At 44.0% G+C, this 25,924-nt stretch overlaps 1 protein-coding gene across 8 annotated transcripts in view; it reads left to right on the top strand.

Annotated features, from left to right (window-relative positions):
- Nucleotides 1-25,924, top strand: part of HEG1 (heart development protein with EGF like domains 1) — a 45,833-nt gene that overhangs the window by 12,924 nt on the left and 6,985 nt on the right. For 3 of the 8 annotated variants that reach the window (XM_062578987.1, XM_062578985.1, XM_062578988.1), the window contains 15 exons: nucleotides 708-1,040; nucleotides 1,985-2,302; nucleotides 3,057-3,356; nucleotides 4,342-4,647; nucleotides 5,158-5,499; nucleotides 6,576-7,949; nucleotides 10,747-10,866; nucleotides 12,498-12,592; nucleotides 13,235-13,293; nucleotides 13,825-13,985; nucleotides 15,578-15,712; nucleotides 21,395-21,437; nucleotides 21,547-21,584; nucleotides 22,127-22,214; nucleotides 24,375-24,549. In XM_062578987.1, the coding sequence (XP_062434971.1) occupies nucleotides 708-1,040; nucleotides 1,985-2,302; nucleotides 3,057-3,356; nucleotides 4,342-4,647; nucleotides 5,158-5,499; nucleotides 6,576-7,949; nucleotides 10,747-10,866; nucleotides 12,498-12,592; nucleotides 13,235-13,293; nucleotides 13,825-13,985; nucleotides 15,578-15,712; nucleotides 21,395-21,437; nucleotides 21,547-21,584; nucleotides 22,127-22,214; nucleotides 24,375-24,549 (3,887 nt within the window). Of the gene's footprint in view, nucleotides 1-707; nucleotides 1,041-1,984; nucleotides 2,303-3,056; nucleotides 3,357-4,341; nucleotides 4,648-5,157; nucleotides 5,500-6,575; nucleotides 7,950-10,746; nucleotides 10,867-12,497; nucleotides 12,593-13,234; nucleotides 13,294-13,824; nucleotides 13,986-15,577; nucleotides 15,713-21,394; nucleotides 21,438-21,546; nucleotides 21,585-22,126; nucleotides 22,215-24,374; nucleotides 24,550-24,990; nucleotides 25,166-25,924 lie in introns of those variants that run through there. The other 5 variants (XR_009958794.1, XM_062578990.1, XM_062578989.1 and 2 more) reach the window with 5 other exon arrangements.

Consider the following 25,924-nt stretch of genomic DNA (forward strand, 5'->3'; position numbering starts at 1 on the left):
GAGAAAAGCAACCATTGCTTTATGCCCTGCCACTCACAATTAATTCAGAATTAAGTCCGCGCGGCTGAATCGCGGTGCAGCGCATGCTCCAGGCAAGCGAGTTAAACCTCATCATCCCTGGCGCTGCATTGCTCTTGAATTCTCCTTTAACTTGACAAACACACCTGGCTATAAATGGGATAAATCAGGGAAAAATACCATGCTGGTGTGCCAGGGATGTCTCTGAGCATGTGAGGCTGGTGTCCAACTCATGTGCCTTGTGTCCCCATGGGCAGCGGCTGGGATTTGCTGCCTACAGGGATGCCATGGGTCTACACAGTTGGTCTAAATTGGGTGCTTTGGGGTTTCCTAAGAACCTAAAGACCTCTTTTTGGGGTGTGCCCTGAACTGAAAGGGATAGACTCTTGATTTAAACAGCCTCCAAGAGAACTTAAATGCACAAATTAAGTGTTGTGCACGTGTTCGTTGTAAATTATTTCCACTATTCTTTTCTTTAGCCCTGATTTTCATGGCTTTTTGTAAAGCATGTGTGCCTAAGCAGAAACGAGTCACACCTTCCCAAAGTAGCACCTTCTCCAGATTGAGAACTTCCTCCATTCAATGTCTGAACAAACCATATGCTAATTTTTGCATTGCCTAAAAGAGACTGTCCATTGGTGTATGACTTTATATGCATAAAACAAATCTGGTTTCATCTGGTACTTAAGGTGTCAGAAGCAGCCACCAACCAACTAACAGCTCAGCTACAGAGAAAAGAGCTGCTGATTCCTCTACCAACAATGCATACATTTCAGCCACTGCTACCAGCACAGGAGGAGAGACACCGGGGTCCACAACAAATAGCAGCAGATGGGCAGCAGAAGTCTCTACTTCTGGCAGTGGCGTGTCCCGGGCCGTAGGTACGAGCCAGTCCTCATCTGTATCTTCCACAAGAGAGACCTACGGAGTTAAGGGGGGGAGAGCAATCACAGATGTCACTGAATCTTTGGCAGACCCTTCGCTAACACGTTCTCACTCTCCTTCAGAAATGCCTTCTGCAGGTGAGCTCAAGTTACAAATGAGATACCACTTTTATTTTAAATAAGAGGAGGACTATTATTTTATTTTCCACTTAACTTGACTCTTCTCCTTAGATCTCAAAACATGTTGCTGCTGTTCAGTATATGCTATTAGGAAAGACGTGATGTGATTTTTGTGTCTGAAATATTTCAACTGTTTCTTGAGGAAAAAAAATGGTTTGGGTTTTACAGAAAGGACACATCTTCTGTGAAAAGTCTCATTAAGCCAAGAAAAATAATTTATTTTCAAATCACACATCTTTTTTACTATCTCAAATTGCTATCTGTGTTTTATAGACAAGGGAACGAAGCAAATGAGGATTAAATCATGTCTCTATAGTGACAGAGTCTTGACTTCAGTTCCTTTGAGTTCCTGCCCTGTGTTGAACCCCTTAGACCATATTGCTTCTCATAAATTTAGTCAGATCAACAAATTTAAGACAACTTTGAATGTGGTCTCTGAGATTCTTCATGCAGGACTTGTAGTCCTTGACCCCATTACAGTGCTGAGGGAGTCTGATCCCCATTAGTCCCATTTTTTCAGATTTGATATATTTTTAAGGTCTCTGCACTGCTCAGCATTGCACCTCAGCTGAACTGAATTCCAGGCTTTTCTGAAGTGTTACAATATTTATTTATTCTAGCAGCATGGAGTGCAGTCAGCCACATAACGGTGAAATTAAGTGCACAGCAGAGTAGTTACATAGATTTTATACAATTGCACTTTTCTTGGCATCAAACCATGCTTTTTACAAGACAGTTTTCTGTAAAAAGGATCACATCTTTTCAAATTTCCTATTTTGTCTGGATTGACATCTTCTCATACGTTCTATCTGCATATGTACTCTCTATCTCTGGGTGTTACTGAAGAAAGCTCGTCTGTTTATTTATAGTTTCACATGTATAATGTTTTTTTTATCTTGTAGCCACCAGAAGCAGCCATGTGTCATTTAGCATCCTATCAACAGAGAAAAGAACTGATTTTCCTACCACCAGTACATACATTTCGACACCGTCCACCAGAGGTGGAGGAAGGACGTTAAGGTCACTACCAAGTGGCACCAGCCTGACCGATGCAACAGAGATTTCCACCTCTGGTACCAAAATGATCCGCCCTTTGGATCGGACCCAGTCCTCTGGGACGTCTTTGGCAGCAGAGGCTGGTGGTGGCACAGGTACCACCGAGCCGTTCACGGACCCATTGCTCACGGACTCTGCGTTTGCTTCAGAAAGCACTTCCTCAGGTGAGCTCTGATGGCCTCCATAGGGCTTGTTGCCATGGATCTCTCCTATCAGCTGTCTATGGACGGGCGATCAGGATGTTAGAAGATGCTAAACAATGATATTGTACCTCATGGAATAAAAATTGAACTTTCAGTGAAAAATATATTATCCTATAAATTCGTTGGGTTTTGCATGTATTCACCAAAGAAAACCAGTCTTACTGTGATAGCAGTCTGGCCTTGAGAGTTGTTGTTTTCCAAGATAACTAAGAGGACTGTCTTGAAACTGCTCTGTTTATAAGAGCAGGGAGGCAACACTCATCGTTTCTGACTCCCATCCTAGAAAACAAATGCAACGTTTACTGATCCTGCAGAACCCAGGCATGCTTTGTTTAAATCTCTCCAAGTTATTCACCACTGCAACCCCACCTAGTTTAATTCCAGGCATTTCTATAGTTGTTCTGGTGTTTGCAAGTGCCAGCAGTCTGGAATGCAGAGCCGGGGAGCGCAGCAATGAAGTGAAGCAAACAAAACATCAGTTCCACGTTTTGTTTTTAGTGCCCTCTTCAGGGTGTCGCTCCGTGAGCAATAGTTCCATATATTCTTGAATAGAAAAGAGTTGCATCTTCACAACTAGCATCTTCTCCAGATTTAAATCTTCTCGTACGTTGTATCTGTATGCACACTGTCTACCTAAAGGTGGTGTTTGGGGAGAATGTATCCCTCTGTTTTTAATTTAATATGTATAAATCTGTTTTCCTTTATCCTTTCTCAGCCAAAGGAACTATCATCTCGGCTACAGAAAAAAACATGTCTGACCCTCCTCTCACCAGTGCGCCCAGCGTAGTGACGGCTACCAGAGGTGCGGAAAGGACTGTGGAGCCTGTAGCCAACATCAGCACAGTGATCAGTGCTGCAGAAAGCAGCACATCCTTGGATCCGATCCATCTGTCATCTTCTGTAACGGAGGCTGGAAGGCAGCATAATGTTTCACAGAGGGATGATGAATTCAGTGAGCTTTCAACGCAGCCGCTGCCTGCATTTTCTTCCAGTGTTTTTTCATCAAATACTTCTGGTGGGTTGTGTGATTCCCTGCTTTGCTGCTGCTGTAAAGGACATCCCTCCTCCTTCTTTCCTTGTCTTTGAAATGCTACCTGCTTCCTTCTCTCTCCGAGTAAGCTATGCCATACACATCCTGCGTTCCCTGCCCTTCATCTAGTCCCTTTTCGATGAATGGGACAGCCCCTGGAGAAAGCTGTAACCTGATGGGACTCACAGGTGGATGACAAGGGCCAGGGTGACAAGACTGGGGATGGCTCATGCTAGGCTTGCTCTCGTTTCACCTTCTTCTCTAGCCTCATTTTTTCAGTGTTTCTCTGGGTGTTCGATTCCAGTTCCTGACTTTTATGGAATTACAAAATTTCACCCAAATGGCTTTACAATCCAATTTTTACAACAGGTTGCAAGCACTTCTAATGGTCCTAAATACAGTGACTCCGATATTTTTCCAGCACTGAGAAGAGCTCAGCATGAGAAGTGGCAAGAGATAGGTAGATCTTTCACTGCTTCTTGTATCCTAGTTGTTTTGTACTTGCCAAGCCAGCAAAAATTGGAGCAGCAACACATCTGGTGTGCTTTGCCCCAGCCTGTCCTCAGCCTGGTAAATGCTGGAGGAGGTGCCAGTTGGTTCCCTGCCGCGTCCGCGGTCCTGGCTGTGCTTTCAGGGTCCTGCCCTCCAGAGTCGTGTCTACAAAAGTTAGTTTGAAAACCCACTGATCGGTCCAAGGCAATTTCCTACTGGATAGTCAGGATGAATATTCAAGATCAAGTACTGCCTCCCCGTCACTGTTCTCCTTCAGAAAGCTGTGCACCCCAATCTATTTTCTTTTACCAGTCTAAAAATACAGATAGCCTGAGAAATCCAGTTAAGAATAAGTAGTGTCACTAACTGAGCTTCACCTCCTGCTGTATGAATTAAAATGTTCAGGTTTTAGTCCCTATTGCTGCCTCAAAGACTATTAACACATTAAAATATATATATATCTGCTTTGCAATTCCAGAGAGAGAAGAAAGGGTTTCCAGCGTTCCTACCAAGAGCACGTACATCTCGACTGCCTTCTCCACGCATGGAGAGGGGACCTCTCCGGCTCCAGCTGACCGCAGCACAGGGAGCGAAGTGACAGAAAGCTCCACTTCTAATCCGGACGTGGCCGGGGAGTCACGCTCCAGGCCCTTCTCATCAGCAACAGCGTGGTCTGGAGGAGGACCTGTCTCGTCGAGCGACGCAGGTTATACGGAGTCCTCGGCCGAGGTCACGCTTTCATCCCGGGCCTCCACCGACTTCTCTGCCCCGCGTGAACCTTCCAGTGAGTTTTTTTGAACTCCAGAATCACTGTTGAATTAGAAAAAAAAACACTCGCTCCCCCTTTTGCATGGGCTTGATGTTACTAGCAGCACGTTTTAGAACTGTTGCAGGTGCCATGGGCAGCATTTACAAGTTGTGATGGTTCTGCTTGTTGGCACTGTGTATTTGCAGCTGTTGGTGTTTAAGTCTCAGGAATCTGAGCTGTGTTTCCTTAGCATGGGAATTGCCTACTACTTGACTGGGTTGGGTAATAATTCTAAATAAATTATGTCATTATGACTCTAATGATACTCGTTGTCCCTGTACATTTACACAGGCCTGTTTCTAAAGTTTTCAAGGGAATAGGCTTTGTGTGTTAAGTCTATGTTCAATTTGTGAAATCTGTTTAGTCTGTATTTGTCTGTGCAATTTTATTAAACTGTATTTCGAGATAAAATTATTGTAGAACTCACAAGTATATTGTGAGCGGAGATGATAAAACTGAGTGCCCACTTTTCTGATCCCATTTCAGCCGCTGGAAGTAGCCATCCCTCACTGAGCAGCTCAAGTACAGAAAAAAGGATTTCCAGCCCTTACACTGGTTCTATATACAGTTCAGCCACAGTAACTGGAGGTGGAGAGAGGACGTTGCGATCTGTGACGAATGGCACGCTGGCCCGAGGCACGGAGAGCTCCACGTCGCACACAGAAATTGCTAATTCCTCCGAAGCGAATCGCTCGGTGCCCATGGAGCAGAGCAGGACTCCTAATATCTCCGTGAGCAGCACGGGTTTCACTGGGTTTGCGACGGAGACGCTGTTTACACATTCTTCTAAGATACCGACTTACTCATCTTTCCAAAATGATCTCTCAAGTAAGTTAGTGTGTTTGTGTGCGTGTGTTTTACGGGCAAGAGAGAAAGTCCACGTTTTCCTGGATTTACCTAAGTTGTGTGCAAAACTCTCATTCACTGGTACCTGAAATATCATCCGTGGGTGCCGTCAGGGGGATGTTTTCCTCAATCTGAGTGCTGGTGCAAATAGCAAAATCAAAGCCAAACCCCATCTGTCAGGGGAATCATTCCAGAAGGGAAACTGCAATCCTCAAGGCTGAAGCAGGTTAGTGATTCGCTAGCAAGGAAGCTGTCTTTGATGGCTGAATTATTTGTTTGCACCCTAACTAATCTGTTGTCAGTGACATTTTCAGAAGTGTTTCATGCTGACCTAAGTCAACTGTAGAATTAAACCAAATTTTGAATTTTGAAGATCCTATTCAGTGTTTTTGAGATTTCTGAAGTTATCTGTAAATCCTGAAATTCCCCTTGTAAGATTGACTGCACCTTTAATGCTGAATAATCTGAATTTTTGCAAGTGATGTACTATTCATTTAAGGTTTCCTGCCTGCAAAGCTTTCGATCAATGAGTTCGTCATAAGCTACAAATTAACATAATAATTTCACCCTACAGAGGCATGTAGTTCACTGAGTCTAGAAACAAATTGACGTAAGAAGATTGATATCCTTTAGTACAGAATGGAGACTAAGAGGGAGGATATGAATTTTATAAATCATGACAGATAAAGAGAACAGATAGATTTTCTTTCTTAGCCTGCTGCAAAATATCACAGAACAGCAAGTGCTCAATCACATTGAAAAAGCAGTACTGGAAGAAGAGGTTTTTAGAAACCTATGCTTTCCACGGGAACCTTATGTCTATCAGAGTTCAACATTTTAGAATAAATTAAGGAACGCAGAAGATTTCTGATTCGATAGTGACACTTGGATGGTGTTCAGAATTCTAGTATTTTGGGTCACTTCATTACAAGTTGGTGAGGAGTGTGGGCCAATTCACAGACAAGAACATTTCTGTATTTAGCAAGCGACTTTAATATGAAATCAAAATAGTTTCTTATTATGCTGACTTTCTGATACATTTTGTGCTTTTACTCCAGGCTTTCCAAGTAGCCATCAGCCAATCAGTAGCGTTGATGCTGAGAAAAGGACCTCTGTTTCTCACACAGATGGCACATACATTTCAACCACATACACCAGAGGTGGAGAAAGGACCCTCCTGTCTATATCAAATAGTAGCACCTCTGCTGACTCCTCGGAAAGTTCCACTTTTTTTTCAGAAATTTCCAGCCCTTCTGATTCATCTCAATCTTCTTCTGTGACCCAGGACAGAAGCAGCAATGTCTCCAGAGAGGGCAGTTTTACTGAACCATCCACTGAGCCTTTGCTAGTGTATTCTTCCAAACCATTGACTTCTGCTTCCACAGGCATTGTACAAAATGCAACTGTCTTGGATACTGACTCTGAGTTGTTGCCTACTGACAGATCATCTCTATCTTCATCAGCATTTCCATCCTCTTCTTCAGCGTTCTCACTGCATTACTCCCTGTCATCAACACCGTCACCAACTTACCTGTTTGCATCATCAGAGTCATCTGAGCTACTGTCTTCCTCCATGATGGCATCATCGCCTCCTCTACAGGCTTCGTCAACTGCTGTGCCCACTTCCTCGTTGCTTTCCCCGTCTTATTTGTTAACATCTTTATTACCTCTGTTTTCTTCACCATCTTCTGTGTCGCAGCCCAATGACAGCAGTCAAGCAAACACCTCTGTAGCTACCACCGAAGTCAGACAGGTGCCCTCTACAGCTGCCATCACTGGGAGCTCAGCCAGAGAGACCAGCAAGCCTAGTGAAGTGCACCAGCCTCAAAACAGCACCATCTTCATCTCTGCAGGGTCTCCTCCCCTTCCCACAGAGCCCATGGAGCAGCTCAGCAGCCGTGCCGTGTCCATTTCTGTTCCTGCACAGGCAACTGAGAGCCCCTCGCCAACAGTTGCTTCAGCCAAGGAGGGCAGCTTTGGAAAGACAACGCCGTTGCTCACCACAGCTCGTGACACCCCACGTCCTGGGACGACCAAAGCACCCCACAGTGCCTTGTCAAGCACAACAAACCAAAGGGTTGTCCCTCCTGCAGTGGCATTGACCACAGTGAAAACCCCTGTGCTGACGACACCTGAAGTTCACAGACCAACCCTGGCTTATCCTAGCACTACGAAAGCCAACAGACCCCAAACGTCCACTGCCACTAAAACACTTTACGCCACTAGTGAAAGTGCAGAAGCCATTAATCATAACACTGCAGACTCTGGTAAGGTCACAGAGGAAAACATCCCAGTTACGAGTCCTTCTGAAGCACCTCCAACCACCAAGACCACTGTAAGCATTACAACTACTTTGACTGCTGCTCCCAAACCAACAACTGTCACTCTGCTGAGTAGCACAGCAGGGCTGAGGAGGTCATCACCTGTCACAGGTAGTGTTTCTAACAGTGCTCATCAGCATTGGAGATGGGATGTGGGGGCCAGGAGCATGTGGTCCCACTTGAAGGGTCTTTAGAAGGTTATATAGTGAAAAAGTCTGCTGTCAGGAGGATTGGAGGATAAGAATTTGGTCTTCTTTCTTGATATTTTTAAGAACAGGATTTAGCAATCAGAAAGAACTGCTTGACAAAGGTGAACATTTTGGTGGTGTTTTTGATGAAAATATTAAACTGAAATTTGGGAAATTCAAAATAAAAGCTGAATGGCTTTCCAGGTATGCTTAGGATGCACAATCTTTATATTTCTCTTGAAAAACAGATCAATATGCATTTCTTCATGAGAAAAGGCAGTTGGCTAGTGCTTGGTATTTGTGTTGGAAATCGTTCTGTTATTACGACCTATGATCATTTTCTCCCCGTCTCACTAAATAATCTCCTAAAGGGCTCGTCCCTTCTTCTGTTAGGTTACATACCACAGTCTTGCCGCGTGTATTGGTGCAACCACAGCTATGGAAGAAAAGCTCAGAAATGTGCTAAGCAAGTGTTTCAGATTTGCTTTTTGGTTACTTTGTAGTTCAAGAGTGTTCTGTGAATCTAGGTTGGTATTAGAAACTGGGATGGTTATGCTTTGGCAAATTCTTCACCATGTAAAACCAGAATGCATAGCTTTGCAAAAGCAGGAATCTTCCTGCTTGGCTAAGGGGGACTTCTTTCGAGGGGCGAGCTGGAATGGTGACTCACATCCTTCAGAGAATAGGAGAGTTTGGAAAGGGTAGTTGTGGTTAACTGCAACAGTTAACCACAGGAGTGGAGTTTAGATGGCAAAAAGCCCTGTGGATGAATAAAAGATTTAATTTATTACTGCTACCAGGCTTCTTATCTTCTTGAGTAAGTATATTAAGCAATGTTTCATAAGAATTGAAATTGATTTTGTAGTTAAGGTTCAGAAACCTGACCCTAATGCCACTGTAGGATATTGTGTGCTCTAGTTGCATTACAGTCATGGAATACTGATAAAAGTATATGCTACATCCAATAACTAAATATTTAAAGGTTATTTCTCAGGCTGATTGGTTTTAATTATAGCTATGACTTCATACAAAAAGTTCACTGTGGGTGAATGCTTTTTTTAAACAAAAAATAATGGAATATAGCCTTTTTACTGTCTGAGTCACATTTTTTGCCAAGTCACTCCATTTTTTAAATATCAGATTTTGCCATTAACCATAAAGAAAAAGATTTGGGTTTTTTTTTGGCTCTCTTGGATGTAAGGCTTTGTACTTGGAGCTTTAATAAGGTTTTACAGCTCCATAACATCTTCAAAACAGATGCTAATGAAATGATTACCCTGGCTGGTTTGCCTTTCTCATGCACTAGTCCCACTGTCAGAGCAGCAGAATAAATGTGAGCTGTAGAGTAGTCCCATCCTGACATCATGATTGTTAAGGCTGGGGAAGAAACTGCTGTCAGACTTCAAGATTCTGGAGGAGAAAACAAGGAATAGCTGCTAATGTTTTCACCATTCCCCCTGCTCCTGACTTAGTGCAGTATAAGACTCTAATTGCTGTAAGGGAGAAGGCTGCTCATGTCCCAACTGTAAAAAACAACAAACTGAAGGATAGAGAAGGAAAAAGAAGCCAACATTTTAAAATCTGCCCACTCGTTTCTGGCTGTTTAGATCAGAGACATTGGATTGTCTTCTTGCTGGTGCTAAGCTAGCCCTGCCAGACTGCTCAAAACATGGAGGTTACCTCAAATAGTGTCCCAAAGCAGAGGCCAGCTTGGGTCTGTATGGCCTACCTGATGCCACAGGGTGTTGTAGCATCATCAGAAACAGCACATATGAGTTTGAGTCCTCTGGTTTGTGCTTTAACCACAAAATCCATCCTTCCATCAGAGTCCTGAGCAGGAGCTGCAAAACAGATCCAAGTGTCAGGCAAACTGGCTTGCATGCCATGTAGTGTCCTGTCCTGGGCAAGCTTGCAGAACTGACCTTGCACGTGTGCATGCCATGAGTCATACACACAGCGGGAAAGGCATTTTTGACCAGGACAGGATCATTTGGTTTCTTTTAAGGGGAAGTATTAGATATCTTCTTCAGGGGATTTTGAGTTGTCTAATATGTGAAGCATCTGAAACTATCATCATTGATCCCTTGAAATATCTTATTTCACAACTGCTGTCTGCTCCCCAACCTGCCATTCCCACGATGGAAAATGCATTACCAGCAGTGTCACAAGCTCTGGGAAAGGAGGCAATAGGAGCCAAGGCTGCCTACGCCTCTCATAGTAAATCTGTAGACTGCATCAGACTGCTTGATCCATGTTGAAGTTCTTGCTTTGGTTCCCATAATTCATGGAAAAAGAACTTGGACCAAAAGGGCAGAACTTGGGTCTAGGAGTATTAGGAGCCCTGGTTCCACTTTGAGCTCTGGTTGTCAAGGTCACTTCATCTGTCCCTTCATGCCTAACCATAATGTTGTTTATCTCTGAAAAGCACTTGGAGATCTGCACATGAGCAATGATGTAGATGAGCTAGGTATTAATATTAACATGGGTCCCAAGAGGTTTATAATGAATATTCAGGAGAAAGGGGTTTGTATTTGTTCTTTCAGCTCCATCAAAACAATTAAGAACAGGATAAATAATAAGTGCAAATGGTGCAATGAATCATCTGATAATGCTCATAGGATCACAGAAGAGGAGCCAAATTGATTTTTTTTTTAGTGCAGCAGTTGATGATTTTTGCAATTCTATAACTACAGGCTGTGTTATTTTTTCCTCTTTTGTAGATGTGGATGAATGTCTTTCCAATCCTTGTCCTGCCTTGGCCACATGCAACAACACCCATGGCTCCTACATCTGTCAGTGTCCTCTTGGGTATGAGTTGGAAAAAGGAAAGTGCAATTTAGGTAAGAGAGCAAAAATGAAAAACTAAGGGGGAAAAAAGATGGAAATAATTATACGTAATCTTCTGAAATAAATTAACCAAGACTCAAACTAGTTCTTCAAGAGTTTAATGTACCTTCCAGCCACCACTTTGAACAAGAGCCCTTTATTGTTTATACAAGTGCAGCGTCTAACACCTGCCGCATTAGGATGCCCCAGGGAGCAAAGGCAGCGATAGTTAAGGATCTCTAAGCCTGCCTTCAAAACACAGAAACAGAGCAGTGGGCTCAGGCTTGTTAGGAAGGACAGACGTGCCAGTTCTGCTTTTAATGTGTTAACCCCAAAAAAGAATTCTGCTGATTCTCATAGGTCCCAGGCCTGTAAAACTGGGAGATGAGGCTTGACTTCGTGGAAGTGAGTAGGGCTATTGTGTAACTTGACTTCAGTGGGATCAACCATGTGCATAAAATTAAGCTGCCGTGAAAGTCTTTGTAAGATCAAGGTCTAGTTTCATACCTTTAATGGCTTTTGTGCAGCATGCTTATTATTGGGACCTTTATATTAAAGGACTCTGAATCCCAAGGACCTTACGGTGTCCCGCTGTGATGGGAATTTGTTTTGGTAGCATTTATTCTGATCCTTAATCAGTGAGGATTAGTGGCATGGAAATTTTGCTAAGAGAACATGACTGAGGTGTCCCTGAAGGGCATTTTGAAACATTTCCTTGTGGCAAAATGTGTCAGAATCTAACTTAGGGAGTTGTTTTGCTGGGATACAGGCAGATCATATAAATACTGTGAAGGTGATTCTTGTCTCATTTTTACCAGGAGTTGTTATACTGGAGCTGTCTGATACGCGATTTGTGGTGAAGATAGGCTCTGTTGATGGGAAAAAATGGGAAAGAATTAGAGGCTTTATAATGTTATCTGAAACTGTATTTGTTTTTCTGGTAGAGCATAAAACTTGAGCTCTGAGTTCTCATTTCCACTGAGTATCTCATGACATTTAATAAAAGATTTAGGGATATTATCTCTTCAAGTCTGGACAACTTAGATTATTGCATTCTGCTGCCATGAATCAAATATGAATCTAAGCATGGAAAAATACATCTTTTGGACCTCCTTTCAAATGTCATTGCTCATTCTCTCCAACAGCTTAGAAATGAAAATGTCCTTTTTATAATGCTTTATTTTGACTTGATTTGATTTTCTTCCATTTGAGGGAGGGTAAAAATTTACCCAAATTTAACATATTTACCCCAAATTATTGTAAATATTTCCGGTATCAGAAACTGTATTGCTAGTAAATTTACCCATCTCTCTCTGCTGCTCCAGGGATCCCCGTATATTAGTCTGTATTGCTCAGATAGCTTTGGTTCGCAGAAATGGATGAACTCTATGGTGAAATGCTGATTGTTTAGCAGCATTGAGCTCTGGAATTTAAGTGGCACTGTGGTAATAACACAGAAACTCTTGGGAAAAATTCCACAGAGTTTTTGCCTTATTGGTATGATAGCTCTCAGACTCGAGCTTTCTGCCTGCTGCATGAGGGAGTTTTCCAGTCAGATAATCTCTCATATGAGCTGTATAAAATCTCAGCTGCGCATGGTAGGGAGGCACGTGTTCCAACTAACTCGTCTTGTTCTCCTTTTTAGTAAGAGTATTTATTGGCCAGGTTCCCCTGAAACCAAATATCACTCATGGGAAGTATGCAGAACTCCTCCACGTCGAGACGGAGATCCTTGCGATGGTGAGTGTCAGTGCCAGGGCATCTGCAATTCTGTGTCATACAGGTTCCCTCCAGACCTCTTACAGATGCAACAGGAAGCCACGAGACCCGGGTTTGTGGATTTAGCTTTTTTTAGTCGTTGAGCTTTTTTAGTCGTTGAACCTTCCTGATCAGGTACAAGTAGGACCAATGAGAAAGGAGACGCCTGGCAGAAGAGAAGAAAGCAGAGCCACTCTTTGAGGTGGTCCATTTGTCCCCTGTTTACTCAGCACCAGTACACTGGGATGCATTTTCCTGAGCCTGACTGTAATGCTAATAATATTCTGTCTGCTGAAGAGCACCCGTATGATATGGTCCTCATATCACTGAGTCATTGCACAGCGGGGCCCGAGGCAGATGCTGATTTCTGAAGCGCCAGGTCTTCCTCCGTGCCCGAGGCTGTGCAAGGGTGACTTCAACCCTCCCTTGCTGGCAACAGGACAGCGCTGCTTTCTCATTGCAAAACTAACTGCTGAGAAGTTCAGAGACCCCTTGGTGCCACGCTGCCGCTGTGGGGACAGCCGGGGATGGAGCGGGCGACCCCGCAGCGCCGTCCCCGCCGCCGTGCCGTGTCCCCCCGCGCCGCCCCAGGGCAGTAACAGGCGGCTCTGCTCTTCCTTGCAGCTGAACGCGTCGCTGGCCGGGTTGCCGGGGTACCACCGCTCGGTGGTGAAGGCCACCAGGTAAGGGGCTGCGGCAAAGCACCGTGGGTGGGAAAGGGTGAGGAATGGCATCTGACACTGCAACAAGCTTGGGCTTTCGGGGTGCTCAGCTATGGATCCAAACGCCCCGTTGGGAGTCGCTCTCCAGCGCTGTGTTCAATAAAACGGGGCTGGCTGGAGAGCAGACGCCGTCCTACTTTGCGTGGCTCGGCCGGCCGCTCCCTTGGTGCCCGAGCGCCTTGGGCACAGGCTTGCCGAGGAGCTGAAGCCTGCCATGGCTTTTCTCAGGGCTGTCTAGGACTGATCGGTGGCTGGCGTCAAAGTAAATAAGCAGCCTCCCATCCAGTCCCCTATTTACCTCTGCGTGTGTAAGCTCGTCCCGACTCTAAAGCGAGACAGAGGTCTGTTACAGCGCACCGCTTTTCCGGTGTATATGCATGTTGGGTGCGTCTGATCCATTGCCTGTATTAGTAAGTCCTACATATAACGTAGAAGTGACGAAAGCAAACTGAACGGTGATACTCAGAGCTCTTTCGTTTTGTTTTTTGTCAGGGAGGCCAACGCTGTCCATGTTTCGGTGCGATCCACGTTCTCTTTGGCCTCCAACGTGACGTTCTACGATGTTGTCAGCAGCGTGAAAAGCTACATCAGAGCGTGCACGTCCTCCTCGGAGACCTGCCAGTTCATCTCAAGCCTCAGACCGCTCCACAGAGGTAGATAGCGTCTGAATTGGTTGTGGTGGGAGTGGAAAGCAAGGGACTATATATTTAGCTCTTTTGTAAAAGGAGGAGACAGGTTGCCCTGAGAGGTTGTGGAGTCTCCATCCTTGGAGATATTCAAAACCGTCTGGACACAATCCTGGGCAGCGTGCTCTAGGAGGCCCTGCTTGAGCAGGGGGGTTGGACTAGCTGATCTCCAGGGACCTCTGCCAACCTCAACTGTTCTGTGATTCTATGAGAAAAATTTTGGCCTTCAGAAAAAAAATATCCTCTGAAACTTCTATCCCATTTAAATGGGAGTCGTCGCCAGAGCCCCGCAGTAGGAAAGCCAGTGCAGATTTCACGTCTTGTCTTCACCTTGTTGTGTGAGAAACCTGCCCCTTTGCAAAAACATCACACACGCCGGATTACAGGCGTTGGTACGGGAGCTTTTCGTGTCGGTGGCATGACGGTGGGTCCCGGCCAGATCAAAAGCCATGAGTCCCGCTCAGCCGGCGTGGCGGGGAGCCGGGGCGCTGCTGCAGCCAGGGCAGTGACGGGGACGGGGACAGCACTGTGGACACCACCGCGGCGTCACAGCCGCCCGAGTCCCTCTGGTCAAGCGGATTAGTGCAGCTGGGAGCTGCATTTTTCCAGCTGCCACTTTGCATCGATGAAAGCGCATGACACAAAAATTGTTCCAAGTGTTTTCAGGCTGCGAAGCATTTCTGTACCTAATCCTAAGCACCATTGTGGATTGACTTGATTTAAATGATTTTGGTAGAGTGACTCACATTATATCCAGCAATTGTAATTCCCATTATATCCTCAGGTACAATTTTTTTGGTAAATTTGAGTTTCTAACATAAACAGAATTACTAAGAAACAAATTCTATTCTTACATAAGTATTTAAAGAAAAGAGGTCTGATTAAAAAGGGGTGGAGAACCTATTAGAGAAGAGTTTATAAAAGTTAGGACTTCCACATGGATGACACATTTTTCATAAAAATAATACCATTAATGTTTTTTTCATTTGCTCATCCCATTTAGTCTAGCCACCCAGTACAAAATGCAAATTTGATGGCACAGTTTCCATAATGCATGCACACTGAGTTTTGCTGAATACACATTTAAAAAAATCTGATGTTTTAAAGACAATGCTTCAAAGTGAGATAAATGAAAGGGCAATTTCTTTGTGTTAAAAGTGAAAAAATGCCATGCTTAAAATTAAAATGGAAGAATCTGTTTTGGGCTGAGCAGAATGTTTTGCTTGACATAAACTTAAAATTAAAAATTGATTTGTTGAACCATCTCGGGGGAAATGTGTTTTAGCTTGAGTCAAAACAAATTTTTCTTTTTAATTTCCCATTCTGCCTGCAAGCTGAAATATTTATTATTCACCCACTCTGCCTGCCTGTACGGTCGATGGTAGATGCGCACGAAATTGTGACATGTAGTAGCGTTGACTGTCTCATAATGGAACCAATATTATTAAGAAAAAGAAAGCGAAAGCTGCGCATGACCTAAATATGATGCCTGGGGAAAGCAAATGTGCATAATGGTGCATTTAGGGAGAAATGTGCTGATATCCATGTCTTTCCGGCAGTTGGCAGCTTGTGCAAACAGAAGGACCCCGAATGCGACAAGGAAACATCTGAATGCACCGACTTCGATGGCGTTGCCCTCTGCCAGTGCAAGAGTGGGTACTTCAAATACAACAAGATGGACCATTCCTGCCGAGGTATGGCTCTTTATGCAACGTATTTTGCTTGGATTCTGCTTAATCTTTTGGTGCCAATTGAAATGACCGTGTGAGTGTGTGTGTGTCTGCGTGCACTATGTATTGCCATGCATCTTAAGAAGCTCAATATTATGAATAAATATTAGCAACTGAGGTTTTTTTGTTTTGTTAGGGGACTTTTCAGTAGACACTGAAGATATGGTCTCTCTAGGAATAATATTATCTCTTTCTGGAGCATGCTGTGAGTCAGAATGATCGAGACACAGGAGAAAGGGGGCCCAAGTGCTCTGGGCTCCAGTTCAGTGGCACGGAGCAGAGATGACATGCAGCTCTGCCTGTTTGGATTTTGTCTGAACTCTCAGCGAACTTAAGATAATTGCTTTAAACTTGCAAGCTATATTAATGCATCATCAATATTTTTTAAATAAGCAAGTATCTGAGAATAACTGTGGATTTATTTTTCAACGGGGTTCCTAATAGAAATTTTAAGCTCAAGGTTTATATTATTTTTTAACTACTTAGGCCATGAAATCTGTTTCACTATGTCTTAAACAAGCTCTTTATCATTGCACCAGTGGTCAAAACAACATGTAGGATCAGCGTGTCCATTCGCTCATTACAGTGGTCATTGCTGTGGGGCTCCTTAAGAAATCAAGTTTTCTGATGAACAGTTTTAAAAGTGATTTATATGTTGTTTCTGGCAACATCTGCAGGGTAGGCTGTTCAAAGAGGAAGAGACGCTTGGTTAGCTCCAAAGCTAGTCAGCGGGTGGGAGAAATGTGGCTGGAAATAACTCAAGCATTGCAAGCTCTGGAATGGGCGTCTGTGAAATGGGCACCTTTGGGTGCTGCGTTCTTGTCCTGCCTCTTGTCCACTGAAGGCAAAACATTTCTCCTTTATGGTTTTCCTCCCTAGTTTCATCATTATTTGTTGTGGAAAGGACTTTTATTAAGAAAGATTGGCTCTCTCCACCTACCCTTGAGAGAGAGAGAAGAGGTCATCCAGTGAGTAGGGAGCTGAGACAGCTCCTGGGAGGCTCTTGCCTTATTCCTGCTCCATCATTGGCAGCAAGGTCCCAAGGAAAGTTATTCCATGTTTCTTGGCTGCGTCTCTTGCCAAGTGATGGTGCGAAGGTAAATACCTGACATCTGTGCGGCACTTGGATACTAGGGTTATAGAGGGCCAAGAGATGCAGCATTTGTTTAGCCAGGTAGATGTGATTACTCCCTATTTTTGAGTCTTGCTTGCTGTGCAAAATAGACTACCAGAATGTCTTCAGGCTTCATTTTCACCTTCAGGTCTGTGCTGTCAGTAGGTGAAGTGGATTTAGACCAGATGAATCTGGGGGCTTGTTGGTCATAGGGGATGCACTAGAGCAGCACCAGAGCTAACTGCCCGATGCTATGCTCTCTCGAGATACCAGGTTTTCAGCAGCACTCTGTTCTCATCTCAGTATGCTGGCTGGTCTAGATTTTTAAAGGGACTCAACACTCTTGAAAAGCCATATCACAGCCTCCAGCTTGATATTTAGGTTCATCCTCACCAATAAATACAGCATACCATATGCCAGACTCTTTAAAAAATTCCACCCTCCCAATGGCTAAACAGGAACCAAGGTCTTCCCAGCCACCAGCCCTGGTTGTGGGTTGTGCGAAAGTGGTCCATAGCCCACTGAGCGCTCAGGAGTGGTAACACCAACTCTAGTGTTTGTGAGGAGGGATTGTACAGCCCCGTGCAATATCCCGAATGGGAAGCTGAGTGCAGCTGGGGGAGCAGAGGGGCTGAGGGGGTTGGCAGCCCAGACCTCCAAGTTTTGTTCTGCTTCTCTTACCTAGGGCGCACTTGAAGCCCTGCCATCAAAAGTGTCCTGAGGACCAAGGAAAGGTTTGTCTTCTGAGTCAAGGAGAGTTTCAACATTTCAGCTGATGGGTTACTCAGTTCAGTCAGCTCTGGGTAGCTACTGGGTTTCAACCTTCCTGGTACAAGATGCCCCACTGCATGTTATTTTTTAGTAGGCTAGGGCATTTCCAGTGCAAGGAATGGCTCTCCATTCTTCCTCACATCAGGAAGGCTTCTGAAGAGACCCCTTATATCTCTTTCTGGACAGCAGTGGTAAAGGAATCCCAAATAGAAAAGCAAATCTTGAGAGCTTTACTTGGCCCCTCATACTTAAACCTTCCTTCTGTTCCTTGTTCATCTTTGAGAGCTCACCAAGTGAATGTGACAGCATGAGCTCTCCTGAGAGCATGTTCAAAGGAGCAGGAAAAATGTCAGAAGGGAAAGCAAAATGGCAAGAAAAAGGATCCGAGAAGAGAAAAAAAAAAAATAAGCATCGACAATTATGCAGCTCTTCATTGCTGTAAGTGGAATAAGACCAGGAGATGCACCTTCAGGATCCTGCTTGCCCTCTCCTCAGCCCTAGAGCTCCTAGTCAGCCAGAGCCGGGAACTTTTTCTGCCCAAGACAGCATTTCAATTTGGAAACATTGCTCAGGGTATATGTGCCCTACACAGGCTGAGGTGATGAAATGAGACTGGGCTCCAGCATCTGCTTGTGCTTTCCTCTAGTCCTTCTTCATGTGACAAGCAGCAGGCTGGGCCAGGGCAGATGGGGCTGCTGTACTCAGCAGACTGGAACTGTCTTCATGGAGATGACAACTTGAGTGAGCTGTTGAGGGAGATGATTCCTCCCTTCCCCTCTCTGAAGATTTCTTTATTGTCTGATTCTGTGACTAAATTTGGTAGAAGATTTGCTCCATAATGTTTTCAGTCTACTTTTATTAGTGAGAGACATGAGGAACCTATCCTGTCCTTGTGCCTTTGCTGGTGCCTTGGTGTAATGAATGAGCCAAGCAAGTATCCTTTGGTATTTACTATATCTTGCCCTGCCTGTTGGTTGACTGAGCTTTTATCTCTTGTCCAGTTACCTCTGGTCTCTTTCTTGCCTTCCTAGAAATCACATTAGAAAGTTAAAAATAAATCCAGTGCAAAAAATATCATGAAGAGGTGTAGCAAAGAGGCCATGCCAGAAGTGTCTCCTGGAAAGCAAGGACCCTGACAGAGCTGTGAAAGGGCCTGGCAGCTAAAGTAAAGGACCCAGAGCTCTGGTTCAGATGGCTAGCGTGTTCCTTGGATGCATTTAGGGGGCATGGGCAGGCAGAAGAGGGGAAACTTTGTTATCCTTGTGCTTGCGGCACCTATTTCTGGGAACCAGAAGTCAAAAAGGTCAAAGAGTGCTCGTGCGTGTTCAGAGAAAAGCTGCAACAACCAGGGAGTCTCAAGGATCTCAGTGTACTTGTTTTTTTTTTTTTTGTTTTTTTTTTTTTGTTTTTTTTTTAACAAGAAGGCCAAGGAGTGATTTGATGGTGAGGAAGAGAAATGTGATCATACAACCTTTTCCAGTCCAGCAAGAAAGCATTCAAGGGCTGGAATTTGACACTGGGATAATTCAAACCAGAAATAAGGTGAATGTTTTTACTGGCTAGGAAAATTAGCTTTTTGAGCGTTTGACCCAGAATTGCAATTGACTGTCCGTCACTGGAAATATTAAAAGCCTGGATGGTTCTCTAGCATATAGTTCCAGTTCATATATTTGCTTTGAAACTGGAATTAAATTTAAGGAAGTTCTGTGACCTGTGTTGTGACAGGGAGGCCAAAGTCACATTGGTCCCTGCTAGCCTTCACTATCACTTATTATTGGTACTATAACAGCCACAAACTTCTGAATCTAACAGAAAAGCTACTGGTCCCTCCTGGTTTATTACAATCTTGCCAACACATTGTAATGGGTAATGCTACATGTTTGTCCGTCTGTCCACCCTTGCTTCCTTCCTGTGCTAAGCGTCCCTAGACAGGCTTCTGAAAATATGCACTCCAGAAGGGGCAATGTGTTTCACGTGTTGGGAGCGCGTGCTGGGAGGAGGCCCGGGGAGGGGACGAGAGCTTCGCTGCGGGTTAGCTGTGACCTCTGCTGGGCAGCCCCGATCCCCGATCCCCTCTCGGCTGGTTTCCCTGCACTCAGCGGGGTTAAAGAGCTCCTGTGCTTTAGGCTGGAAGTTGTCCCTTGACAGCTGCTTCTTGACCACTGTTTTGAAGCCATGATCAGCAGGGGTCGGGGGGGGGGGGGGAACCATGAGCATTTTTGTTTTCCTTTACAATCAGTTTCTATTCCCTATGTCTTTTGCTTGGAGGTGTTTAGGCTATTTTGTTTTGCTCGCTTTGCAGTGGTTTCCTGGACCCCTGTGTAGTGCCTTGCAGACCTTTGTAGGTCACTGGGTATACTGGTCTGGCTTGTCCCTTTGCCCGGAGCGACTCCATCAGTGTCCATCATCCTATGTAGCTCTGTCTTTGCTAAGCTGGCTTTGAAGGCCTCACAACGTCCTTGGACTGTCTGTACTTTCCAGTCCTTATTATTAGAAAGTTTTTCTCCCTTCATATCCATTCTGAGACTTAAGTCCTGTGCTAGACCAAGGCTGTGCCGCGGAGCTGAGTGTAGAACAGCTAAAGAATACGGTTAAGTAGTTTGGTCAGCCTGTGACGAGGGACAGACTCAGAGGGGGGCTTCTGGTTATTTCTCATGGCAAATTGCTTTTTCAATAACCTCTTCAACAATTTCAGCAAATTACTGTCTCTGCAAGGCAAAGGAACCTTCGGATGTTTTCATGGATCAGTGAGATATTGTCACTTTAGTGGAATTTCCGCACATCTTACTTCTTTGAAGGACCAAAGGGCTAAATATAATATAAGGAGCACATCCTCTAGACCAGAGCAGCTTTTCAGTACTGAAGGACTATTGCTGAGGAAAAAGCAGTGACCTTGTCAATAATATGAAGCTGATAATTGCAGGACTAATATATCATCACCTTTGCAGTTCATTATAAACTTAGTATAATTTTCTCAGATAATCTAGATGATTAGCTATCTGTCCATTAAGCACAGCAATTATTGTATTTTGGAAGCAATGGCTAGTTTTCAGGTTTTTTACCAACTTTCTGCCCATAGTGCCCATGGTTAACCACAGTTGTGGCTTGGATAATATTTTGTTGCAGTTCTAACATTTAAAAATAATGAATGAAATGCATCAATGTTAAAGTAATGTTGTTTAAATGAGGTTGCAAAATGGAACCCCGAAAGACTTGCAGATTTTTTACTGGTATTTTGTAAGAAACAATACAAGTGTTCAGTGAGTTTTGATTTGTGCAAGAAGAGATTCTCTTGGGAATTATTTTATCAGCTGTCTACACCATGTGAGGCTCCAGGTTAGCACTATAGGTAAACCCTGAGTAGTCCCATCAAAGCCAGTGGGAGGTGAGTCCAAGTGCACAGTGTCTTGTCCAAATCAGATAGCAATTGCATAGGGTAGCTGAGATCCTTCTGGATCCTCTTTGACTGGAGGCATTTAGACTAGCAGGCAAGGCAGGAATGACGTTAGACAGAGCACCCTATATGTGTGTGTGTGTGTGTGTGTGTGTGTGTATGTGTGTGTATATTTATATATATAGACAGCAAAAGTGTATGCCTATTTTTTTGACAATATGAACATCACACTTCTGCTCTGCCAGCATCAGAGAGAGGCTTGTCAGTCCCAAAGGCTGTTTGGAGCAAAGCTGCAGTGGGAAGTGGCGATGGTAAATACCTCCTGGGCACCACTATGTGGTGCTCATGGCCCTTCTCTCTTTTTCAGCCTGCGATGATGGATTTAAGCTGGAAAATCAGACCTGCGTGAGGTATAGTGACTTTTCTGCCTTCTTCTTATCCCCACCATCTTTCTTAATATTGCTTTGGTGGCCTCTTGCCACAGCCAAGCCTCTGAAACTCTGTTGTTTGTGTTATCAGCTGCCCATTTGGCTTAGGTGGATTCAACTGTGGAAACCGTAAGTACCGAGTTTCTTTTCGTTTCATTTCTACTGCCTCTGAAATGGGAAATCTGAAACAAATAATTATAAATGACTATGCCTAGAATGTAACAGATATAGACTTACTCTTGCAATGGTTTTGTTTTCTTCATTTTCTGTTGAAATTTGATTTTTTGACCTTTGAAAAGTTGACTTAACATTATCTCCGAACAAGATCAGTATTTTCTTGGAGATCTCCTTTCTCTGAGTGCTCTGTCATGAGAGCAGATAGAGTAGCAGGCACTCACTAAGTGAGATATTTGGAGGTGAATCAATAAAATATTGTTTATGTTGTACTGATCTATCAGTAAGGAGAATCTGTCCCCTAGGGAAACAGAAGCTTGTTCCTCCTTCAACATCTCCAACTCCATCTATTTTACTTGAAAATATGGCTGGCAGAGGGAGGGAATGAGGGACATTAACAGCTAATCCTTTTGCATAATGGCCGTGGCTAAGCTAATGTTAATATTTACAATGACATTGCTGTTTCTACATGAGAATCTCTGGTTTTCCCATCGTAGCATATCAGCTCATCACTGTGGTGATCGCAGCTGCAGGAGGGGGACTTCTGCTCATCCTGGGCATTGCGCTGATAATAACCTGCTGCCGGTAGGTACAACCACCAGCCCCGGGCCGCGTGGCATCATCTCAGTGCGTTACGCAGCACTTAGTGCTACACGTGTGAACTTTCAAGGACCAAAACATAAGTGACAAAGTCATAGCCGAGCAAGCAGTTTAGTGATGGACTGTAACCTTAGGTTTTGCTTTCTTTCAGGGGCTTTCTTCCCCCCCCCCCCTTTTTTTTTTTTTTTTTTTAATCTTTCTTTTTTTCTTCCAGCTAGGCTAAAATATTAAGTATCTCTTGAGGATGTGTCTGGCAATCAGTCTCCTAAGGATGGGGAGACAAAGGGGTCCTTCCCACCTAGAACCATAGGGCAGCTGTGAAGCAGTCTCCAAAAGCTCAAGCTAAGTAAAAAAGGAGGAGTTTAGGCCACAGAAGAGGTTGCTGGGCTGTTGCTCAATTTTCCTCTAAGCACAAGTCCTGTGCATGTTCACACTCTGTCTCTCTCCCTCTCAGACACACGCGCACCTTCAGGTCTCAGAGTGAAGATCTCTGCAGGAGACGAGTGGATGTTCTCACAAGTCCTGGCTCCTCGTCTACTGAAATAGCCGCTTGTTAATACGCTCTTACTTTGGCAGGTTATGTGCCTTCCTGGAGGGTACACTGCTTTGAACTGGAAATTTCTCCAAAGTCGACCCTCATATGATATGGTAGTTATGTAGGGGCATTTGGTGCGTTTGATGTCATTCAAACTGGCGGCTTGTAAGGCTTTTGTCTTAAGAATTAATATATTACCTGGAAGTACTATAGTCAAGTAGTCAAAGGCTTGAATAACTTGGGAGTTATCATACATTTTTATTTTTCCAACTTTTCCGCAGTTCTTTCATTGTGAACACATACATTTTTAAGGCCGAAAGGGAGCATGATAAATGTTTTTGACCATCCTCTTGTAACACTGACTATGACATTTCAAGAAGCCTCAAATCCACAATTTCTGCTTGAGCCAGAGCATGTCTTCTAAAGTCACAGGCAATCTTTACTTGGAGATTTCAGATACGGGAGTCCACAGTCTTCCTGGATATGTTGTTCCTGTAGTTAATTAGCTGTGTCTGAATTTATTCAACTGCTAGCTGTAATGTTTTGTGGTGTCAGTGTCCTGGATTTCTGCAGTGCAGATGAGGAGATCTGTGATTTTTAAGACTAGTGCATTTTACTGTGATTTTAAGGAAGGATAGATAGTTTAAGAAAAAAAAATATTCAAGATGGGAGAACCGGTAGATAACTCTTGAGGGCAAAGGTGTCATTCAGAGGGACCTAGACAGGCTGGAGGAATGGGCTGATAGGAACCATATGAAATTCAAGCATAAGAAATGCAAAGTCTTGTGCCTAGAAAGGAAGCACCCCCTGCAATGGTACAGGCTGGGGACTGTCTACTTGGCTGGGGAGCAGCTCTGAGGAAGAGGACCTGGGGGTCTTGGTGGGCACAAGCTGAATATGAGCCAACCGTGTTCCTAGGCAGCAGAGAGGGCCAACAGCATGAACAGGAACACAGCCAGTAGACTGAGGGATTATCCCCCTCTACTCAGCCCATGTGAGATTGCATGTAGAATGCTGCATCCGATTTTGGGCTCATCCTTTACAGAAGAGACATTCATAAATTGGAGCAAATTCAGTGGAGGATCACCAGAAAGGTCAGTGAGTGGAGCCTGTGAAAGATGAGGAGAAGGTGAGACTTGCTGAACCTGGAGAAGAGAAAGCTTCAGGAGGAACCCAATACATATGGGGAGGTCTTCAAGAAGATGGAGCTAGGCTTTTTACAATGGATGATGGATGATTGAGAGACAATAGGCATGAGCTGAAATAGGAAAAGTTCAGACTGGATATAAGGAAAAACTCTTGTCAAGAAAGCAGTAGGGCAGTGCAACAGCTTGATCAAAGAGGTTGTGCCATCTCCATCCTTGGAGTTTTCAAATCCCAACGATATAAAGTACTGAGTAAGCTGGTCTTGCCTCGTATCGACCTTGCTTGGAGCTGGAGGTTGGAGTAAAGCCCTTCTGAGGTCCCTTTCAACCTGAGTTATCCTATGTTTGCTATTACAAGTCAAGATTTACAACACATGGTAAATCTTCTGAGATCATATCAAAAATGCATATAAGATAACAGGGTAAGTTGTACCTTCTTACTATCCTTCATTCTTTTCTAAACAGGAAGAATAAAAATGACATAAGTAAACTCATTTTCAAGAGTGGGGATTTCCAGATGTCACCGTATGCTGAGTATCCGAAGAACCCCCGAGCACAGGAGTGGGGCAGAGAGACCATTGAGATGCAGGAGAACGGAAGCACTAAGAACCTGTTGCAGATGACAGATGTATATTATTCGGTACCTATTCTTAGGTTAACTATTACTCCTCTGTGCCTGATGTAGCACAGATACATTTTTATTATTGGAAGCACAGATCCGTCTTGTGAAAAGTAAAAGAGCAAAGCAAATGGCTTTGATAGAAAGCAAAGCACTAGGAGTCATGTGGATGCCGGATGTGATGTGTTAGTTATTACACGTGGTGAATAGCATGAAGAGATTTAAGTAGGAAGGGTGCTAGGGAAATGTGTAGGAACATTGTGGTAGATGCCTAAAAAGCCCAATCCTGGAGGAAAGAAAGAGAGTTAAAGGTTTTGAACAGTCTGTGTCTTTGACCAGTAGTCCCTGTGGGTAGTTCGCTCTCTTCCTCCCTTGCTGATGCTGGGAGGTTGAGACCTCTGCCTAGGAGGCTTCACCCAAAATGGGAAGCTGCTGCTCACTGGGGACCCCTATCTTTTTCAGCTCCTCTCCTTTCCAGGGGACAGACCCCTTCCTGTAGTGGAAAAGCCATGTAAGGAGGATCCCTCCAGCTCTGGAGGAACAAGTGGCGGGGAAGACGTGGTGGAGGAATAATAGGCTATGTGGGTAGAGAAGGGCGCACAAGACCTGACATCACGGACACTGTAATACCTGCATGGTTAGTACCAGTTGCTAATGTCCATATTCAGAGCTGTGATGTTCATATATCACCTATCACTAAGCTGTATCAACATACTGGATGTACCCAGGGTGTGGGGCGTTGCTCTGCAGAGAGCAGTACTCTTTTTTATTTTATTTTTTTTTTTTTTGGATTTGTATTTTAAGTTTCTGCCAAGCAAGTTTACTGGATCACACAGGAGGGAATTAATCCTCCTTGCTGCTTTCAATAAGAGATTTGGAAATGACAATGCATTTCCCAAATTTTTATGAAGAGTGTTATTATGCTGACAGCTAGGAGGAGGAGCTTTACGATGGTTTGCATTGGATCTACTCTGTAACAGATCAAACTGGGTGGCTTAATGTTTCTTACTGGCTGAAAGGATTGTATGGTTTTGGCCTTAGAGAGCAAAGTTCCTCAGTCAAGTGTCCCTGAGAGATTTGCCTGAGTAATCAAGAAGGGAAAAAGTGGAGCATCAGATCATCTTGGTTTTGATGTATAATTCAGATTTCTGTGTTGGGAGGGTGGACACCTATGGTTAATGGTGAGAGTAGTGCTTCCAGATAATATTCGAAGTAGGAAACTAACTTTGATTTTCTGGAATAGTTTCCTTTAAAGATAACACTGGTACAATATTCTTCTTGTGAGAGTTATTTCAGTGCTTGAGCTGATCAGCACAGCTCTCACAGGATTAAAAATTAACCATGCATTCAGACTCCGTGTGGAGTTAGGTAAAATTCAAATCTGCTGATGGCAAAT

The sequence above is a fragment of the Rhea pennata genome, chromosome 6 (assembly GCF_028389875.1).
Source record: "Rhea pennata isolate bPtePen1 chromosome 6, bPtePen1.pri, whole genome shotgun sequence".
Lineage (NCBI taxonomy): Eukaryota > Metazoa > Chordata > Aves > Rheiformes > Rheidae > Rhea > Rhea pennata.